The 20881-nt window shown below is 34.3% G+C and overlaps 1 protein-coding gene across 3 annotated transcripts in view; it reads left to right on the forward strand.

Moving 5' to 3' along the window:
- ROCK1 (Rho associated coiled-coil containing protein kinase 1) overlaps positions 1-20881 on the forward strand; it is a 148260-nt gene that overhangs the window by 71774 nt on the left and 55605 nt on the right. For 2 of the 3 annotated variants that reach the window (XM_080821096.1, XM_080821097.1), the window contains exons 10-13: positions 8206-8365; positions 12055-12115; positions 15816-15904; positions 18169-18217. In XM_080821096.1, the coding sequence (XP_080677222.1) occupies positions 8206-8365; positions 12055-12115; positions 15816-15904; positions 18169-18217 (359 nt within the window). The remainder of the gene's footprint in view (positions 1-8205; positions 8366-12054; positions 12116-15815; positions 15905-18168; positions 18218-20881) is intronic. The other variant, XM_080821098.1, reaches the window with a different exon arrangement.

The raw sequence follows: 20881 nt of genomic DNA on the forward strand, positions 1-20881 counted from the left end.
AGCCCATGAGTTTATTCTGGTTACCTCAAATAAGTGGAATCCTACAATATTTATCTTTTGTGGTTGACGTATTTCACTTAGCTTGTCTTCAAGGTTCATCCATGTTACAGGACATAACAGAATTTTGTTCCGTTTTAAGGCTGAATAGTATTTTACTGTGCATGTATACCACATTTTTTTTTTAAAGATTTTATGTATTTATTTGACAGACAAAGATCACAAGTAGGCAGAGAGGCAGGCAGAGAGAGAGGAGAAAGCAGGCTCTCCACAGAGCAGAGAGCCTGATGCGGGGCTCGATTCCAGGACCCTGGGATCATGACCTGAGCCGAAGGCAGAGGCTTTAACTCACTGAGCCACCCAGGCGCCCCTGTATACCACATTTTTAAAAAATCCATTCACATATCGACAGACGCTTGGAATACTTGTACCTTTTAGTTATTGTGAGTCATTGCCTTCCATTGAGTGAATTTTTGTATATGTTGTTAGGTAGAGTCTATCTTCATTGTTTTGCATGTCGATATCCAGTTTTCCTACACTATCATTTGTTAAAAAAAAACTCCTTTTTCATTAAGTGGTCTTGCACCCTTCTCAAATCATTTGACCACGTATTGTGAGGCTTTATTTCTGGTCTCTCTATGATCTACCATTGAACTGTCTTCATGCCAGTACTATAACTGTTTTGATTGCAACAGATTTGTAGTAGCCTTTGAAATCAGGACTTGGAAAAGCTCTCTGCTTTTCCAGGATTGTTTTGGCTATTTGGGATCACTTGAGATTTCCGCATGAATTTTAAAGTGGGTTTTTCCAGGTGTGTGATAAAGGACATTGGGGTTTTGGTAATGATTGCATTGATTGTGTTTCCAATGAGGATGCCTTTTGTTTCATTTACTTGCCTAATTGCTCTGATTGGAATTTGTAATACTGTGTTGAATAGAAGTTGTGAGACAGAGTCCTTGTCTTGTTCTTGATCACAGCATCACAGCAGGAAAGCTTTCAGTCTTTCACTAGTGAGTATGACAATGGCTGTGTGTATGTGTGTGTGTGTGTGTGTGTGCGCGCGCGCGCGGGCGTGCTTATCTTGATCTGGCTTTGGAGTCAGAATAATTCTGGCCTCATGGAATGAATTTGTGTTCCTTCTATTTTTTGGAAGAGTTAGAGAAGGATTGGCATTAAACTCCCAAACTATATGTTTGGTAGAATTCAGCTGTGAAACAATCTTGTCTTGGAATTATTTTCTTTGTTGGGACATTTTTGGTTATTTATTAAATCTCTTGTAGGTTTGTTCAGATTCTCTTTTTCAAATAAGTTTTGGTAGTTCATGTGTTTCTAGGAACTTATCATTTAATCTAGGTTATCTAATGTTGATGTACAATTATTTAGTTTTTTTCTTTTAAAGATTTTTTTTTTTTTTAAGAGAGAGAGAGAACGCAAGCAGGGGTAGAGGCAGAGGGAGAGAGAGAGAGAGAGAGAGAATCTCCAGCAGACCCTTCTCCCCTTGCTTGAGTGTGAAGCCTGATGCAGGATTGTTCCCACAACCCTGCTATCATGACCCCCCCAAAATCAGGAGTCAGACACTCAACTGACTGAGCCACTCAGAAGCCCTTGTAGTTTTTCCTTTTATTGTTAAAGTCAGTAGTTATATCCCCACTTTCATTTCTAATTTGTCTTCTCTTTTTTCCACCTTAGTCTAGTAAAAGATTTGTCAATTTTGTTGATCTTTGTTACTTTCACTATTAATTTTATATTCTATATTTTATCCACACTCTATTCTGTATTGCTCTTTCCTTACTGTAGCTCTGGGCTTAGTTTACTCTTCTTTTTCTGGTTCCTTAGTGTGTCAGCTGGGTAATTGATGTGAGATCTTTCTCTCCCTTTTTTTTCATGTAGGCATTTACAACTAAAATTTTTCTGAGTACTGATTTCACTGAATCCCATAAGTTTGTGTGGTTCTCATTTTCATTTGTTCTCAAAGCATTTTCTCTAATCTCCCTTATGATTTCTTCTTTGACTCATTGGTTTTTTTTTAAAGAGTATGTTGTTTTCACCGCTTTGACATCAGCAGCAACTTCTTTCTAGATACATCTCCAGAGGCAAGGGATATAAAAGCAAAAATGAACTTTCATCAAGATAAGAACCTTCTGTACAGCATAGGAAACAGTCAACTAAAAGGCAGCTTTCAGAATGGGAGATGTTTGCAAATGACATATCTGATAAAATGTTAGTATCCAAAATCTATAAAGAACTTATCAAACTGAACACCCCAAAAATAAATAATCCAGTTAAGAAATGGGCAGAAGACCTAAATAGGCATTTATCCAAAGAAGACATCCAGTGGCTAACAGCTACGTAAAAAGATGCTCAGTATCACCCATTATCAGGGAAATACAAATCAAAACTACAACAAGATATCACTTGACACCTGTCAGAATGGCAAAAATTAACAACACAGGAAATAACAGATGTTGGTGAGGGTGTGGAGAAAGGGAAACCCTCTTACACTATTGGTGGGAATAATGCATACTGGGGCAGCCACTCTGGAAAACAGTATGGAGGTTCTACAGAAAGTTAAAAATAGAACTACCCTATGATCCAGCAATTGCACCACTAGGTATTTACCCAAAGGATAGTAAAATACTGATTCAAAGGGACACATGCATCCCGATGTTGATAGCAGCATTATCAACAATCCAAATTATGGAAACAGCCCAATGTCCATCAGCTGATGAATGGATAAAGAAGATGTGAGGTGTATATATACATGTATATATGTACGTGCAGTGGAATATTAGCCATAAAAAAGAACAAAATCGTGCCATTTGCAATGACGTGGAGTCATTGTGGAGTCAGAGTGGGAAAGACAAATACCATATGATTTAACTCGTGGAATTTAAGAAACCAAACAAATGAAGAAAAAAGAGATAAACCAAGAAACAGACTGTTAACTATAGAGAACAAACTGATGCTTACTGGAGAAGAGGTGGGTTAAATGGGTGATGGGCACTTGTTATGATGAGCACTGGGTGTTACACGTAAGTGATGAATCACTAAATTCTACTTCTACAACTAATATTACACTATATGTTAAGTGGAATTTAATAAAAACTTGAAACAACAAAAGAGTTTGCTGTTTTCCAGATATTTGTGAAACTTCCAGTCTTCCTTCTCTTGTTGATATCTTGTTTTATTCCATCATGGCCTGGTGAAGATACTTGTGTGATTTCAGTCTCTTTAAATTTATTAAGTTGTTTTTGGCCTAACATATAGTTTGTCCTGGAGAATGTCTCATGTGCAATGTGTATTCTGCTGTTGATGGTGGATTGAGCTTTATATGTCTGTTATATCTTGTTGGTTTATGATATTGTTCACGTCCTGTTCACATTTTGTTTAAATGTTCGGTTCATTTATGGAAAGTGGGTTACTGATGACTCCAAGCATTATTTTAGAACTGTTTCTCCATTTATGTCATTTTTTATTACATACATTTTGGAGCTATGTTGTTCATGCATACATGTTTATAATTGTTTTCTCTTTTGATTAATTGACCCTTTTTTTTTACTATCATCAATATGCCCTGTTTTTCACTATTTTAACGGTCTTAAATGTCTTTTTGTCTGATACTAGTGTAGGCACCCCAGCTTTTTTTCCCATGGAATATTTTCTTTCATTCTTCTAACGTATTTATGTCATTCAATCTAAAGTGAGTCTCCATATCCTGTGTGTAAATGGATCAGTTTTATTAATCCATTCATCCAGTCTCTACCTTTTAATTAGTGACTTTAATTCCTTTAAATTTAAAGTGAATACTATATGTAAAGACTTTTGCCATTGTTCTGTTTTCTGTATTTTTTCTTTCTATTCCTCAGCCCCTGCATTACTGACACCTTTTTTGTCTACTGGATTATTTCATAGTGTGCTGTTTTGATTCCCTCTTCAATTCATTTTCTATATATTATTTAGTCTTTTTCTTATGGTGATTATCCTGGAGATTACATTTAGTATCCTCAACTGATAACAGTGTAGGTTGAATTGATACAATTTACTGTCAGAAGCATAAGAAAACTGCTTCTAGGTATGCCTGGGTGGCTCAGTCAGTTAAGCATCTGCCTTCAGCTCAGGTCCTCCCAGGGTCCTGGGATTGAGTTCTGCATCAAGCTCCTTGCTCAGTGGGGACCCTGCTTCTCCCTCTGCCTGTTCTGCCTACCAGTCCTCCTGCTTGTGCTTGCTTTCTCTCTGACAAATAAATAAAATCTTAAGGGAAAAAAACCCATTTCTCTACAAATCCTTTTTCTCCCTTTGTGTTGTTATTGTCACAGATTACATCTTTATATAGTCTATGCTCATTAACATAAATTTATAATTGTTTTATGCATATTTCTTTTAAGCCCAATAGGAGGAAAAGTGGATTTATAAAGAAAAATACTTAATGCTGGTTCTTGCATTTACCTGTGTGGTTACCTTTATTTCTTCACAAAGCTTTGAGTTAGTGTCTACTGTCTTTTCGTTTCAACCTTAAAAAACTCAACAATTCTTGTAGGATAGGTTTGCTAGCAACAGTCTCTGATCTTTCCCTTACCTGGGGTAATCTCTTTAATTTGTCCTTCATTTTTAAAGAATAATTTTGCCAGATGTAGAATTCTTGCTGAACCGTTGTTTTAGCACTTTAAATATGTTGTTCCACTACCTTCTGGCCTTCAAGTTTCTGCTTAGACATAGGCTTTTAAGGAGAGCCTGCGTGGCTCAGTCGGTTAAGTGTCCGACTTGATCTCAGGGCTGTGAGTTGAGGCCCTGTGTTGGGGTCCTGTTTAAAAAAAAAAAAAGAAGAAGAAGAAATGGGCTTTTATTCTAATCGAGGATTCCTTGTATATGTATGACAAGTCACTTTTCTCTTGCTTTCAAGATTCTATCTTTGTCTTTTCAAAGTTTCTTATAATGTGTCATGATATGGATCTGAATTTTTCTTATTTGGAGTTCATTGAGCTTCTTGGTTGTGTAGATTCATGTTTCATCAGATTGGTTAGTTTGGAACCATTATTTCTTTTCTTTTTTAAGATTTTATTTATTTAATTGACATAGAGAGAGACAGCAAGAGAGGGAACACAAGCTGGGGTAGTGGGAGAGGGAGAAGCAGGCCTCCTCCCAAGCAGGGAGCCCAATGTGGGACTCGATCCCGGGATCATGGTCTGAGCCAAAGGCAGATGCTTAATGACTGAGCCACCCAGGCACCCCTGGAGCCATTATTTCTTTAAATATTCTTTCTGCCTCTTACTCTCCTTTCTTGGGAATTTCATAATGTGTTTGTTGGTATGCTTTATGGTATCCCAAGAGTTCACTTTATCATTCTGTTTTCTTTTTTTTCTACACTTGATAATATTAGTGGTCTTATTTAAGTTCCCTCGTTCCTCTGCCTGCTCAGATTTGCTGTTGAACCCTTCTAGTGTATTCTAGTGTATTTGTAGTTTCAGCTGTTGTGCTTTTGTAGTTGTTAAGATATCATACTCCTGGTTTCCTTTAGTTCTTTGTCCACAGTTTCCTTTAGCTCTTTGAGAATATTTAAAACTGTTTAAAGTCTGTGTAATAAATCTAATATTGGGTTTCCTCAGTGATGTTATCCGACATTCTTTATTCTCTGTGAATACTCCATGCCTTTTCTGTTTCTTTACATGCTTTGTAATTTTTTTTTTGAAAACTAGACATGTTGAACAGCATAATGTAACTCTGGAAATTAGATTTCTCCTTCCCCCGGTTTGCTATTGTTGCTTATTGTGGACTTCAGTCATGCATTTGTTTAATAAGTTTTTCAAACTATTTTTACAAAGTCTGTATTCCTTGTCTTGTATGATCACTGAAGACTGTTTTCCATTGTTACGTCACTGGTCAGCCAATGACAATTCCTGAAATGCCAAAATTTAGTAGCTTCTTTCTTCATTAAACATTCCCCTGCTTCTTGTAAGTTTTTTCTTAGATTTCAGAGTTCTGAAAAAGTTGCTTATGATAGTTTTTGCCAGCATAATGTCTACTTCAGTGAAAAGGTGGCTTCTTAGAGCTTCCTACTCTGCCATATATATTTTTTTTACATCAGCTAGATTCTTTTTTATGGAACATGATTCCTATATTACCAGTTATTTATGGAAAGGTAAATTTTTATAAGTAGATTACTCTGTATATCAATAATAATTCCGTAAAGCTATCTTTATCCTTATTCTTATGTATTAGTGCTGGCATGATTATAGGGTGTTCTGTAAAACCTAAATGTTATACTTTAAATGTAGATGAAGTATTACTTTTATGATTCTCCCAGAACTTGTATCTCAGAATTTAAACAGAATTTGTCTCATTTTAAAACTACTCTGAAATTGTATACAATCTATAAAAAGACTGGATTCATCTGAAACAGCAAAGAAAATTCACCAACCTTCCTCTGTTTCCTTTTAAAATCAATCCTATATGATAATTTTAAAGTAGGGCTTTTTACCATAAACCCTAGACCAGATAAATCTTTTTTGTGTGGGCTGTCCTGAACTTTCTTGGGTGTATAGCAGTATCCCTGATCTTTACAAACCACTAGATGCCAGCAGCACACTTCCCCCAGTTATGACAGCCAAAAATGTATTCAGTCATTGCCACATGTCCCCAAGGGGAGCAAGATTGTTTCAGAATTGAGAACCACTGTTTTAAAGTAGAATTTATGCCAAGACTGTAATTGATTTATTTACTTCACAAGGAGTGAAAACTAGCTCCCCCTGCCCATTTTACAAATTAGGCAGTTAGTACTATTAGGACTAATTAGGACTAATAGGACTTTTAGGACTAATAGAACTGTCAGGCCGTTCTCCTGGTCATTAAGAAAAGAGAATGGTGCAAAAGATCTTTTCTTATTCATTGTTAGTATTATAGCTTCTTTGGGTTAAATGTGTTGTTTCATTCCCAAATTCATCAAATAATTCACCATATCTGAGATCCACAACAGTACTTATTTCTTGTCTGGAAAACCCAGAAAAATTATTCCTTTATATAAGAGATTAATACCACGAAACCAGGTCAGTTATTTTTTGTTACTCATCTTCCATCTTTTTCTTATGATTTGATTGTATCTAAATTATTTACCATTTTGTTGATATTTCTATAATGCTTTTGGCAGAGAGAGAGAGAGAACACAAGCAAGGGGGAGTGGCAGGTGGAGGCAGATGGAGAATCAGACTACCCACTGAGGAGGGAGCCCAGTGTGGGGCTCGATCCCAGGACCCTGGGATCATGACCTGAGCCGAAGGCCTATGTTTAACCAACTGTGCCACCCATGTTTTCTTAATTCTATTATATCTTTAACCGAAACACATTTTATTCTAAAATGTACTTTCAGATGACTCTCTGTAGCATATTCAGGCTCCAAATTAAGATAGTAGTAGTGTTGCTTTCAAATGGTATTTTCTCCCATATTATGAAGACTGAAGCATTGCCATATATGGTTTTATTTAATTAAGTATATATGAGCCTTACTTTCCATCAGGTTTATAACTCTTGAAAATTGTGTCCACATTTTGTACCTGCCCTTTTTTCCTAATAGCCATTTCATAAATACCTCTTTGAGTCATCACTTAATGACTTAATTCAGGGAAGGTGGCTAGCCTGAAAATAAAATTCAAAATACATTGCTCCTTGTGACTTAATATTATAGAGATAATCAGTTGGGGAAGTGAATACAAACCATCTGGATTTTAGATGAACAAATATATTTCAATACCAAATTGGTCTATCCAGGGCTGTGAAGATATAACCTTAATTTCTAATTTGCTATACAGCAGATTAACAAACAAAATATTGTATTTGAAACCAATCAACTTTGAATCTTTGAGTACAATTTAGTATGCTGTGGTTTCTGAAAATCTTTTCTATAGTCCTAACCACTTTTGCGTATTTTATATTGATATATTCTAAAACCCTAATACTTGTAATATTCAACTTAAACTTGAAATACAGATAATAATTATAGGTGATTTTGAAGGTAATTGTTTCATAGAATTATAATGATCAATAGCAGTTGATTAATAATCCTAATATAATCAACTAAAATAAGATTCAACCCATTTGGAATTTGTAGTTTGCAACTTAATTTATATGTAAGACACTTAGTAGTTGGTATGGAATCTTTGCTTTCCTTTATTTTCCTATTAAGTTTGAAGGAACTACTAATTTTGTTTCCATTTTTAGCTGTAGCACCAGTTGTACCTGATTTAAGTAGTGACATTGATACAAGTAATTTTGATGACTTGGAAGAAGATAAAGGAGATGAAGAAACATTCCCCATACCTAAAGCTTTTGTTGGCAATCAATTGCCTTTTGTAGGATTTACATATTATAGCAATCGTAGGTGAGTATGCTAAGCATTGATTTTAGGGGTAGGTAATAATTTTGTTGTCTGTTATTTTCTTAGGGATATCTAAAAAGCACTTCAAGAACATTTAATGGTATATTAAGAGATATCGTAATAGGCTATTTTTCAGTGATGCATGATAATCGTATTATTTCATAGTTCATTTCTTTTAGACTCATCCATGATCAAGATACTGTGTTTCAGAAATTGTTGCTGAATAATGCACTATATATGTGTTCAAGTTACAGCAATTAATAAATTAAAAGATTCTATCAATACTAATATTTTGGTTAATCTCATCATCCAGAGAGCTCTGGTTTTATAATATGTTTTGGAACAACAAATAGTTTTCCAGGGTTACCATTACTATATTGATGTTACAAAGGCCTATAATTTTTTTTTTTTAAGATTTTATTTATTTATTTGACAGACAGAGATCACAAGTAGGCAAAGAGGCAGGCAGAGAGAGAGAGGAGGAAGCAGGTTCTCCGCTGAGCAGAGAGCCCGATGTGGGGCTCAATCCCGGGACTCCGGGATCATGACCTGAGCCAAAGGCAGAGGCTTTAACCCACTGAGCCACCCAGGCGCCCCGGCCTATAATATTTAGTAATGCAAAAATTAAGTGATTCCTCACCAAAAATCACTAAATGAATTTACCATGTCTTACATGTGAGACCTTGTGACCTTGGGCAAATAACTTCAACCTTTTATGCCTCCATTTCCTCAAAAATAGGGATGATGATGATAATAATCCTTGTCTCACAGCATTATTGTAAGGTTTAATTAAATCAAAACAGTAGAACATTAGCACTCAGTTAATGTTAGCTGTTAATAGTATGAGCTAATGGTAGCTTTAGTCTTCAAATGGACTTGAGATATAAATTAAACATTTGACATTATCTCATTCATGAGCATTCATTCATTCATTCATTCAACAAACATGTTTGCCAACTTATTTTTTGTCCGGTATATATTAAGCACCAAGGTGCAGGGAGAAAGATGAATAAAATATGGTTAGTACCTTCTCTTAAGATGCTCATATCCTAGTAAGGAAATGGATAATATTTTAAAGTGAAGCATTTTGTCATTTTAGTCAGAACTTTTTTGTAAGAGCCTATTCAAGTCAAGTTTAGAAAACAGGAATGCAGTTTAATCCTGCCTTAGGAAATTTCTCCTATAATCCAGCTATAAAACATTACTGAATACTTTTTGTTGCATCAAATATTACGGGTAGTACTTGACTTTTGATTCTTAGTAAAGTCCAGTATTTTAATCCTTACCCACCAGCACCCAGGAATATAATATTGTAGCTATTTTATATTGAAATAACACTGACAAGTTTCAGGGTGAATTTTTATTAAAAAAATCCATCCATCCATCCTTCCTTCCTTCCTTCCTATTTTTATCAGTTCTTTTCTGGCTTGATTTCTGAAGCACTTGAAATGTTGATATAAATAACTCGCAATGTTTTTGGATTTTCCGTAGTTCATAGCAGTTAATGACTTTATTTGGGTTTATCTATACAAAAGTAATCTTGAGTTAAATAAACATTATATATACTATTTGTAACAGTACATTGTCATGTACTTGATTATGTTCTCTGGTTTTCCTTTGTATCTGTGTGATGCATATCCCAAACTAATTTCTAAGTTTCTCAAAAGTAGACATTGGATTCTGTTCTTCAGTACCACTGTCTTATTGAATAACATAGCGTTGTTTAGTAATTGCCTATTACATGAATGGTTGAAGGTGTGGTTGATCTTTAAGAATCAGCAAAATACTGATTAGCCTTATGATAATATATAAGTGTAATGAATTACTGGATGAAATAGGAAACTTCTGAAATTCTTGCTTCTGAAAGCCAAACATACTTCCAATTACCAAGGGTTAGAGATCTTTATTGCTGAAATAAAGATCTTCCATTCTTCCATAAATGAAGAATGATTTTTAATACTTTAAAGGTTAAACTTTTAGCTACATTTGTAATAATCTAAAACTTCTCATAAGAAGTTACCTAAATGACCAGATTCTATATGAAAGCAGCAATATAATATATAGAATAACTTTGAAAGAAAATATAAGACAAAAAGTAGAAGAATGAATGGATGTGTACAAGTAGTAGTGTCCTTAACATTTCCAGTGCTGTACTCAAAGTTATATTATTAACTTTGTAGAGGCCAAATATTAACTTTAGTTTATATAGTATATTATAATTTAGAAGATCTTAGGGATCAAATGGTCTGTTTTCATATCTAATTCAGGTTTCACTGGTTCTGCTATATGTTTTTATTTACATTATATGATGTGGAATCCCACACTGAATTTCTGAGACACTTGGTAGTTAATGGAATGAACTGCTAAACCTAGAATTTGTCATTTGTTACATGGGACCATTTCTCTACAAACCTGCTACCTAGTGCCTATTACTGCCTCCTCATTATTTGATTCTTTAGTTGATCTAAGTAATTTTCCAAAGAAAACATAAAAAGTGACATATTTTCCTGTTTTGTTTTATTTTAGAGCACTGTTATATGTGTTTAATGGTACTTAAAGGAACTTTTCTTCTTTTTTTTTTTTTTACTATTAATAAATGCATTGAATTCATATATAATGAATATGTAGCTGATAATAGCTGCCCTATAACAACTAAGAAGTGTATAGTAGCTATTTGATTTCTTTTTGAGGGTTTTCTCCTAATGAACCAATGTGGTGACTGTAGTGGTGGTGATGGTAGAAGTATTAATAGTGGTAGTTGTAGCGTGTTAGAGACAGTAGCAGAAGCAGTAGCAGAGGCAGCCATAGTACCTTACCTATTAATGACATTTGAGAGCTTAGAAAAAAATTTTTATATGACCTGTTTAGATGTGTTTGATAATCTCATGTATAAAGACTTCTGAAGGTCACTACTATCTTATATGTAATTCTAACTTTAGTGAATTTAAAGGAAGAACCCTGTAAGCCTTAGAGTCTCAAAAGATTAGCAGGACATCACCTGAACTTTAGGTTATGTTAACCACTTAAGATAAAACTCTTTTTTGTCCAGAAAGCCAATATCATCCTTGGCTGAAGAATAATTGAGGTAGGGAGAGAAGTTCTGTTCATGTCTTTACAAGTCAGCAGTTCCTTATCCCCAATCCCTAATCCAAAAATCCCTAAAAACTGGGGGACCTGGCTGGCTCAGTCATTTAAGTGTCCTGACTCTTGATTTCGGCTCAGGACATGATGTCAGTGTTGTGAGTCCAAGTCCTGGGCATGGAGCCTACTTAAAAAAATAAAAACAAATAAAACCACATAGCTCTAAAAACTGAAAACATCTCAGTGATTTGTTTGGTGGCAAAAGCTTCCATAACCTGCTCTCATGGCCAAAAACCTAATTTGAACTAACTGGAGACTCTTGGTTTTTAATTTATCCTACTTGATATGAATATTCATATGTTTTGCTGCAGGAATAGTAAGGTATATAATTACGGAGTGCTGCTTCTGACCTAACTGGGGATTTTATTTAACATACGTATCACTTTTTTACTTTCCAAAGTAAAGAATTATGAATTTGTACTCAACTTTGAAAAAGCATAGCAAGTACAATACTGCACAAAAAAATAGGCACATAGCATATATTACTGGTTGTTATTGAATATCGAAGAGTTTTTTGTTGTTTCTACTTTTAAAAACTCTTTTCCTCTCAGATACTTATCTTCGGCAAATCCTAATGATAACCGAAGTAGCCCCAATGTGGATAAAAGCTTGGTAGGTATTTTCTTATTATTTTTTAAAAAGTTGTTTTGTGGATGATATATTTTGTGTACATGATATTTAAGTAAATATGTATTGCTTCTGAATGTGTAGTTAGTGAACTTAAATTTTGATAGCACTTTTTACTTACTCTCTCCTTCCAACTTGATTTCTTGCCTGAATATCAAGTGGAATATTTTATGTGGAGGTAATTAGTAAACTATAAATTGCTACACATATTGACAGTGAAAGTCTTTCTAATCTTTGGAATTAGGAATTTATGATAAATCAGTTTATCAGTAAGGGTCTTGACATCAAAACAGATTACACATTCAGAAGCCTTAACTTAAAGCAGGTTTTGTGTATATGATAAAATATACATAACATAAAATATGGTTTTTAAGTGTACAATTCATTGTCATTAATTACCTTTACATTGTTATATAACTACCACCATCTGTCTCCAGAACTTTTTCTTCATCCCAGAGTAAAATTTTGTGCACATTAAACTCTTTATTCTACTCCCTGCAGCCCTGAGTAACCACTATCCTACTTTCTCTGTCTCTATGAATTTGACTATGCTAGTAGGTACCTCATTTAAGTGGAATCATACAATTTTGACTTTTGGTGATTGGCTTATTTTACTTAATCATAATATCCTCAGGATTTCTCCATGTTGTAACATGTATCAGAATATGATTCCTTTTTAAGACTGAATATATTCTAGTGTATGAATATATCACATTTTGTTTGTTTACTAAGAGAGTTTAGCGAAAGGGCTATTTACTGTGCTATGAGCAGGGTCAAGGGGAGCAGTGAATAAAGGATGCAAAAATACCCATTGATTATCAGCACGGGGAAGTTATTGTCCCCAGTCTAAAGGGACAGAGAGAGACAAGTATTGTTACCACAGCTCAGAAAAGCCTACCATCAGCAAAGAGGAACATAGAATATAGAACACTGCCAGCACCACAATATGACAAAGGGTGGGGAGAATGATTATTTTCTTTCTCCCACCTTCTGATTTGCTGCTGGTGTCTCTCATGTGTTCAAATGAACCCTAAAGTCACAGGGCAATAGAATCCAGGTAATGAAATCTGTAGATTGCAAGGCAAAAGTAGGGCAGAGGATAGATTTCATGGCTAGAAAGGAGAGTGAGCAAATGTGTAGTATAGTCAAGCATCTGATTTGTCCACTGAAGATTACTGTTGTAAGTAAATACTAGAGACAGGAGTCCTTTTTATTGTCTGTATAGTTTATGTTCATGAGACATTAAAAAAAAATCTTAGATTTGAGACAAAGTCCTTTTGGGTTGACCAGGACTCTTCTTAAAAATATTAGACATTAATTGTAGTGTTTGGCTGGCTCAGGTGGTAGAGTTTGACTCGATCTTGGGGTTGTGAGTTCAAGCCCCATGTTGGGCATAGAGCTTACTTAAAGAAATATTAGAAATAATTATTTGGCCACCCTTGGAGCATTTTTTAAACTCTTGTACTGTAGCCTACGTATTAGGGGGAGGGGAAGAGGTAGCAATCAGTTTTTAAAAGCCGCTGTAATTCTTTCTCCTTTATACATTTATTCTTTAGTTAAGAGACCATGCAAGGTGAGGGGAGAGTGGAAAAAAAGAGAATGGACTGTATGAGGACTTGTTAGCTCTTTTGACCATCTCTCTCTTCTAAATTCTCATCTCACCAGAGCTATTTCCCAAGCTCAGAAATCTTGAAAGAACCTTTGACCTAGGGAGGGTGATGGTAAGGAGCTGCTATAACCCAGCTCTCACTGTATTACTTATCTGTAGGATTAGTAGTACATAGAACTTTAAAAAATACTTAGTGGAATCATGTTTTCTTTGGGCTGATCTTGTTCAGTGGTAATTGCCAGAAGTTCCTGTCACTGGCTGCTGCTATCTTTTATCTTTTGCTCTGGTAAGATCACAGGGGAAGTAGAAAACTTTGGTGTCTCTACTGTTTCTGTTAACATGGAGATAAATAGAAAAGTCAACTAATTTAATTTTCAACTCTTCCTTTAAAGCCTTCCAGCAGAGATGCTAATGAACAGCTTTGCAGTTGACAAATAGAATGAATAATTTTCATTCCTGTCTTAAATTTTCTTTTTTACTGCAAATGGCACTGATAATCCCTCCTCCTTGGAACTTCCATAACTCTTTGATGTTCCCAGTATTTCCTTCCCACCGCTTTAGATTATATTTTCAGTCCTTTTTGCAGGCTCTCTTCCTTGCTCCTCTTCCCTCACCTCCTCCCCTCCCCCGCCCCGCCCCACCTTTAGTTGTTAAATGTTTCTCAAGGTGATTCTGATCTTTGCTTTCTGCTCATTTTCTATAAGTAATCTTATGTATGTGCAGCTTGCTCTTCTAAACTCCAGACCTGTATCTCTCCTCTCTCTCTTTGACTGGATTTCTCTTTTTGTGCTTCTTTCAGGCACCTCAGTCTAGGCCAGAACTAAACTCAATAGTTCTCTCTCTATCCCTTCCCCAGCAGTTCTTACTGTGTTGCCTATCTTTTGTATGGTACTCTGTTCCTCTTCTCTTCGTTCTTTTTCCTTCCTGCCTGCCTGCCTTTCTTTCGCCTTTCTTTTTTTCTTATGTCGACACTTTTTAAAAAATAATCCTACTTTGATCTTTAAAAATTTTTTATTATTGAAGTATAGTTGACATACAATGATACAGTAGTTCAGGTATACAACATAGTGACTTGACAATTCTATATATTACACAATGCTTACTATAATTAAGTGTAGTTACCAACTGTCACCATACATTTTTATTACAATGTTACTGACTATATTCCCTATGCTGCAGTTTTTCATCTCTTTTCTTATTTCTAATCAGTTGTTAGGTTATAAATTCTACGTTCTGACTGACACAGGTATTCATTTCCTCCTCTTCATTCCTGTAGCCTCTGCCTCATGTCAAACCTATATGCGCTTTCCTGAACCATCTCAAAATCCTGTTAACTGGTTACTTTGATTAGAATTTGTCTGCCCTCTACTCTCTTCACCTTATTGTTACTGAAGTGATGTTTCTAAAATGCCAATACTATGTTGTTTCCCATTTTAAAATGCTTAAAGGTTAAAGTCCCTAACTACTATTTTTGCCTACAAGAATCATAGTCTCACTCACCTTTTCAGATTTTATGAGACTCATTCTCTGTATTATGTTCTGTGCTCTGCCTAAATACTTGATTTCTTTCTGTATACAAAATATATCATATTCTCTTCTTTACTTTTAGACTCATTCATTCTGTCTAAAATGCCTTTTTTTCTACTGCCTTCTCCACTTAGTAAATATCGTTATCTTGTAGGTCTGATCTCAAACATTACATTTTCCTGGCAGGATTAGATGTGACCCCTTCCCTCCTTCAGAACACCTTATATATAACCCTGTCATTGCCACATTATATTGTAATATTTGTGTGTGTGTCTTTGGATTATTGTAGGTTCTTTTCCCTTCCTATTCCTTTTTGCCCCTCTGTTTAATTCTTAGCCTCTTGAGCACAGGGACCAAATCTTAATTTTTTATATTACTAATGCCTACCACAGTGCCTGACATATTTCTAGGTGTTGAAAAAATGCTTATTAAGTTAATATTAATTTCAGATAGAAAGGAAGAAGGAATGGTAACAAATTTGTTATTTTTAAGTTCTCTATGAATATTCTTAGTAGGATGAGTTTTGTTTCATTTTGTTTTTAATTAAAGCAGGAAAATTTGCAAAAAACAATTTATAAGCTGGAAGAACAGCTGCATAATGAAATGCAATTAAAAGATGAAATGGAGCAGAAGTGCAGGTGAGAAAGTACTTTTTATGTTTTTAATATTAAAAATTGTATAGCACATACTTATTTTAAAACTTGCCCTCTATAAAACACTTGAAAAGTAATTGGAAATGAAGTGGAGATATAAAAGTTGCTGCTTATATACATTCAATGAAGAATGTCTTGGCTAGAATTGGAAAGTAATATTTAAGTTGGCATTAGTTACAGATATATTGTCCTCATAATATTTAAAGTGCATTTGTTCCTGGCAGTCTTGATTTAAAAACTATAATGCTGATTCACTTAGTGCCTGATTTATTACTTTTCTCTGCCATTTTAATTATCTGACTGAAAGGGCAAATTAGTTGACATTAAATAAGGTGCTTTCTAAAATGTAAGTGTTATTAAATGTAAAATTCATTAAATCTAAAAAGAATCTGTATATTTATGAAATATAAAATCAAAATTATTTGAAATAACCTAGCAAAATGTTGAGTTACTTATTAACTACAAACAATAACTTTATTTATATTTTTTATGGATGGTATTGAATAAATGAAATACAGAGGTAACACAGAGATTAATAAGTATTCAATAAATGGAATTGGGGAAACATGCAATTTTGTGATTGGGCCAAAGAGAAAACAAGTAGTATTCTCATTGCAAACTATTCCGGATAGATTAAATACATAAGTATATAATACAAACTTTTTTCAGAAAAAAACACTTACAATATAAGCAAATAATTAACTGATCCCAGGATTTGGAAAGAATTCCCAATTATGAAATATGGAAATAAGGGGAGGGAGTGGAAATAAATATACTAAGAAATTTCTTTATCCAAAACTAAACTAGTGATTGTGGCAGTGTAGGGTATCAATTTGAGAAAGAAGTAGGAATAGTCAAAGTGGCCTGCAATGATGGGAAGATGTTGGGGAAAAAGGGGAAGCCCAAGATGGGGGTGGGAAGGTTGACAAAATCTAGATCTTAGAGGACTTTGTTTTTGACAAGCTAAGAAATTTGGAATTTATCCTAAAGATGATGGAAAAATAGTGAAAGTCATTCAACTAAGTAAAAAACTGATAAAATTTACTTTTTAAGGAGAACTCTGGTTAGTTGGCAGCACTTGACATTTATTCAACTAAATGGAAATGAGAGAGGAAGATGAGTCAAGGATGATTCCGAGGTTATGTCCTTTCTTAGGGACACCTAGAGAAAAACAAAATGATATTATGGGGTAAGGGTGTGGAGCAGAGGGAATAACATTTTGGGCATGCTGAGTGAGGTATTTGATGAAGCATCCATGTGAAACATTGTACATGCAGATTTGAAGCCAAGGGTTGTGTTCAGAGCCAACGAAAACAAATTGTGGAGATAATACACTTTCAGTTTATCTCAACTTTTTGACTGGGTTGTTCCGTGGTACATGTACTCGGTTATATATGCCACGTTGCCTTTCATTATTTAATCTTGTATAAAGTTTAAGTAGCTAATTTTTGTTTATTAGCAAGTACTGCGTGAGGGAGTTCAAGGATCCTTAACCCGCAATCCGTAGACCTCCCCCAGAGGGTACATGGATAGAATTCAAGGTTCTTAAACTTGGATGAGAAAAAGTGTTTTCTATAACTTATAAGGAAAATTCAGCATTTCTTTCTACTATGAACAAAAGCAATAGTCTACATTTATTAGTAGTAGTTGTGAATTTTTTATTACTAATAGATACCATAAATATTTTCATGTATTATAGTTGTTATCCCTAAATATCATTTGCGCTCATCACTACTTCTAAGTTAACTACCACTAGATCTTGTGGTTTAATTAATGTAATTAATACATTAATAATTAATGTATTAATAAAGAAGCACACATACTACTGAAACATAACATTTTATTTATTTATTTTAAGGAGAGACAGAGAGGGCGCCCACGTGCCAGCGAGTATGGGGAGGGAGGTGGTCTTAAACAGGGCTTGACCTCACGACCCTGAGATCATGACCTGAACCAAAATCAAAGGTTGAATGCTTAACTGACTGAGCCACCTAGTCACCCCCATGTCTTTTTAAACTTCAGACTGAATTTTAATATATTTTTGGTTTTTTAAAAATCCTGTATTTTATTTTATATTTTAAAATACATTATTTTGAGAAAAGGCCACAGGCTTCCCTAGACTGCCAAAGGAATCCACAGCACCAAAGATGTTAAGACATCTTAGTTAAATGGAAAAGTAAGGAATGTGGTGTTCCACCACTGGGCAATAAAAATCATATTTCTAATCTTTACTGCTTTTGTTTTTACAGAACTTCAAAGATAAAGCTAGACAAGATAATGAAAGAATTGGATGAAGAGGTACTTTTTGTTTTCTAATCAGAAGTTTTCCTTTTTGAGAGTTTTTTCCTTTTTCAGATTGTTTTGTTTTCTAAGAAAATTGCATTTGAACTTTATACGTTGATGTATAGGAGAGAGTCAAAGAACTCTTATGAAGCCTTTACTTAGGAGTTGCAGGTTCAACGGATATAGATTAGGTTATACTTCAGTTTCCTTTGTGTATATACTTTTATTTTAGAACCATGTTAAAATTTTAGTACATAAATTTCATTTCAGTGGTTCTTAACATTTGAAAAGTGAGAAAGGAGCAAGAGAATCAAATGGGATCTGGAACTACAGCAGAAAGAGACAAATAGAAAAGAGGAAAGAGTACAATTTTAAATTATTTTTAAAAGGACTGACATTAACATAATTTTATGTGATCAAATGGGAAATGTATTGATTTTAGAATTACTCATGTTTTCCATGGTCACCTAGTAAGAAGTCTTTAGTAGGGAAACATTTCATGAATCAGATGTTTGTTTGCAAATATATAATACATTGTCTTCCTTTTGATCACCTTGTAATGTCTTTCCACTATGTGTATAGAGAGTACCCTAAAAAGAAATATACTTTCTATAGCCTTATTGATTTCTTCTTCTTTTTTTTTTTTTTAGATTTAATCTTTTACTGGTTTTGTGCTGTCTTCATTTTCTCTTTTCTTAAGGAATAGTATTTGTCAGTGGCTTGTTTTTTTGTTTTTTTCATTTGTAGCTTTGGATATGCATATACATTTAATACATATATACATACATACATACATACACATGTAATACAAATAGGTATAATATTTCACCAGCTTACCATTGGTCAGTGTGTATGTAGCACGGTTTATTTAGCTCTAAGTATGTAAGAAATCCATTTTGCAAATCCTCAGTTTTGGATATTTCATTTCTAAAAAACAGATGAAATTCTGGTATACTAGATTTAAGTTAAGATCAATCCACTAAGAAGGCATAGCATTCATAAATTTGTATCCACCAAATAACAGAGCTATAAAAATGTGAAATAAAAGCTGATAAAACTGAAAAGATAGACAAATCCACAATTATGTTGGAGACTCCAGTATCACTCTATAGACAGAAAATCCATGTATAGGAAACTCAACCACACCATCAGCCAACAAGATCTTTTTAACAGTTCTAGAATCCTGTACCCAACAACAGCAAAATATACATTCTTTTCAAACACTCAAGGAATACATGCCAACGTAGACCATATCCTGAACAAACTTCTACAAATTAAAAAAATTAAAATCATAGAGTGTGTTCTCTGACCAAAATGTAATCAAGCTATAATGACTAACAGATATTGGGCAATTCTGCAAACATAATGGAAACTAAATAATCCATAGATCAAAGAGTAAGTCTTAACAGGAATGGAAGAATATGTTGGAATGTTAATTATATCTCATGAAGTTGATGTTTATTTGTTTGTTTGTTTGTTTGTTTTTAAGATTTATTTGTTTATTTGAGAGAGAAAGCACAGGCAGGAGGAAGGGCTGAGGGAAAGGAAGAGAAGCAGACTGAGTCACCCAGGTGCCCCCTCATAAAGTTATGTCGAAGAGTTATAGCTTATAAGAAAGAATGAAATCTCGTCATTTGCAACAACATAGATGGTCCAAGAGGGTTTTATGCTTAGTGAAATAAGGCAGACAGAGAAAGAGACTATATAATTTCATTTATATGTGGAAACTAGAAAACAAAACAAAAAAACAAACTCTTAAATACAGAGAACAAACTGATGGTTGTTGGGATATGGGTGATGTAGTAGGTGAAGAGGATTAAGAGGTACAAACTTCCAGTTATAAAGTAAATAAGTCATGAAGATGAAATGTATGGCATAGGGAATATAGCCAGGAATATTATAATAATGTTATATGGTGACTACACGTACATTGAGAATTGTCAAATTGCTGTGTTGTACACATAACATTGTGTGTTAACTGTATCAATAATAAAATAAGTTATGGTTCTTCATCTTTAAAAAAAATATGTGAACAATGAAAATAAAATATCAAAAGTTGTGGGATGCAGGTGACATAGTGCCTAAGGGAAATTTATACACTAAAGGCACACATTAAAAAAGATGAAAAAATCTCAAATCAGTCATCAAACTTCTACCTCAAGAATGTAGAAGAGCAAAATAAACCCAAAGCTAGACAGAAAGGGAAATAAAGATAAGAGCAGAGACCAATGGAATTGAAAATAAAAACAATAGGGAAAATCAATGAAAACAAAAAGTCAGCTATTTGGAAAATTGACAGACCTCTAGCAAAATTGATAGAGGAAAAAGAGGACGCAAATGATCAGTATCAGGAATAAAACAGGGCAGGCATATCACTAGATTCCCTACAGATAATCATAAGGATTATAAAGGAATACTACAAACAATCCTAAACATGTAAGTGTGAAATTTAGGTAAACTGGACTAGTTCCTCCAAAAGTACAAACTAGGGGGCATAGCTCAGTGGTAGAGCATTTGACTGCAAAAGTACAAACTACCACAACTCACACAATGTGAAATAGATTATTTGAATAGCCCTATATAACTACCATAAATTCATAATTTAAAAGTTTCCCCAAAGTTAGGGATGCCTGGGTGGGTCAGTTGGTTAAGCATCTGACTCTTGGTTTTGGCTTATGT

This window comes from Martes martes, assembly GCF_963455335.1.
Source record: "Martes martes genome assembly, chromosome: 13".
NCBI lineage: Eukaryota > Metazoa > Chordata > Mammalia > Carnivora > Mustelidae > Martes > Martes martes.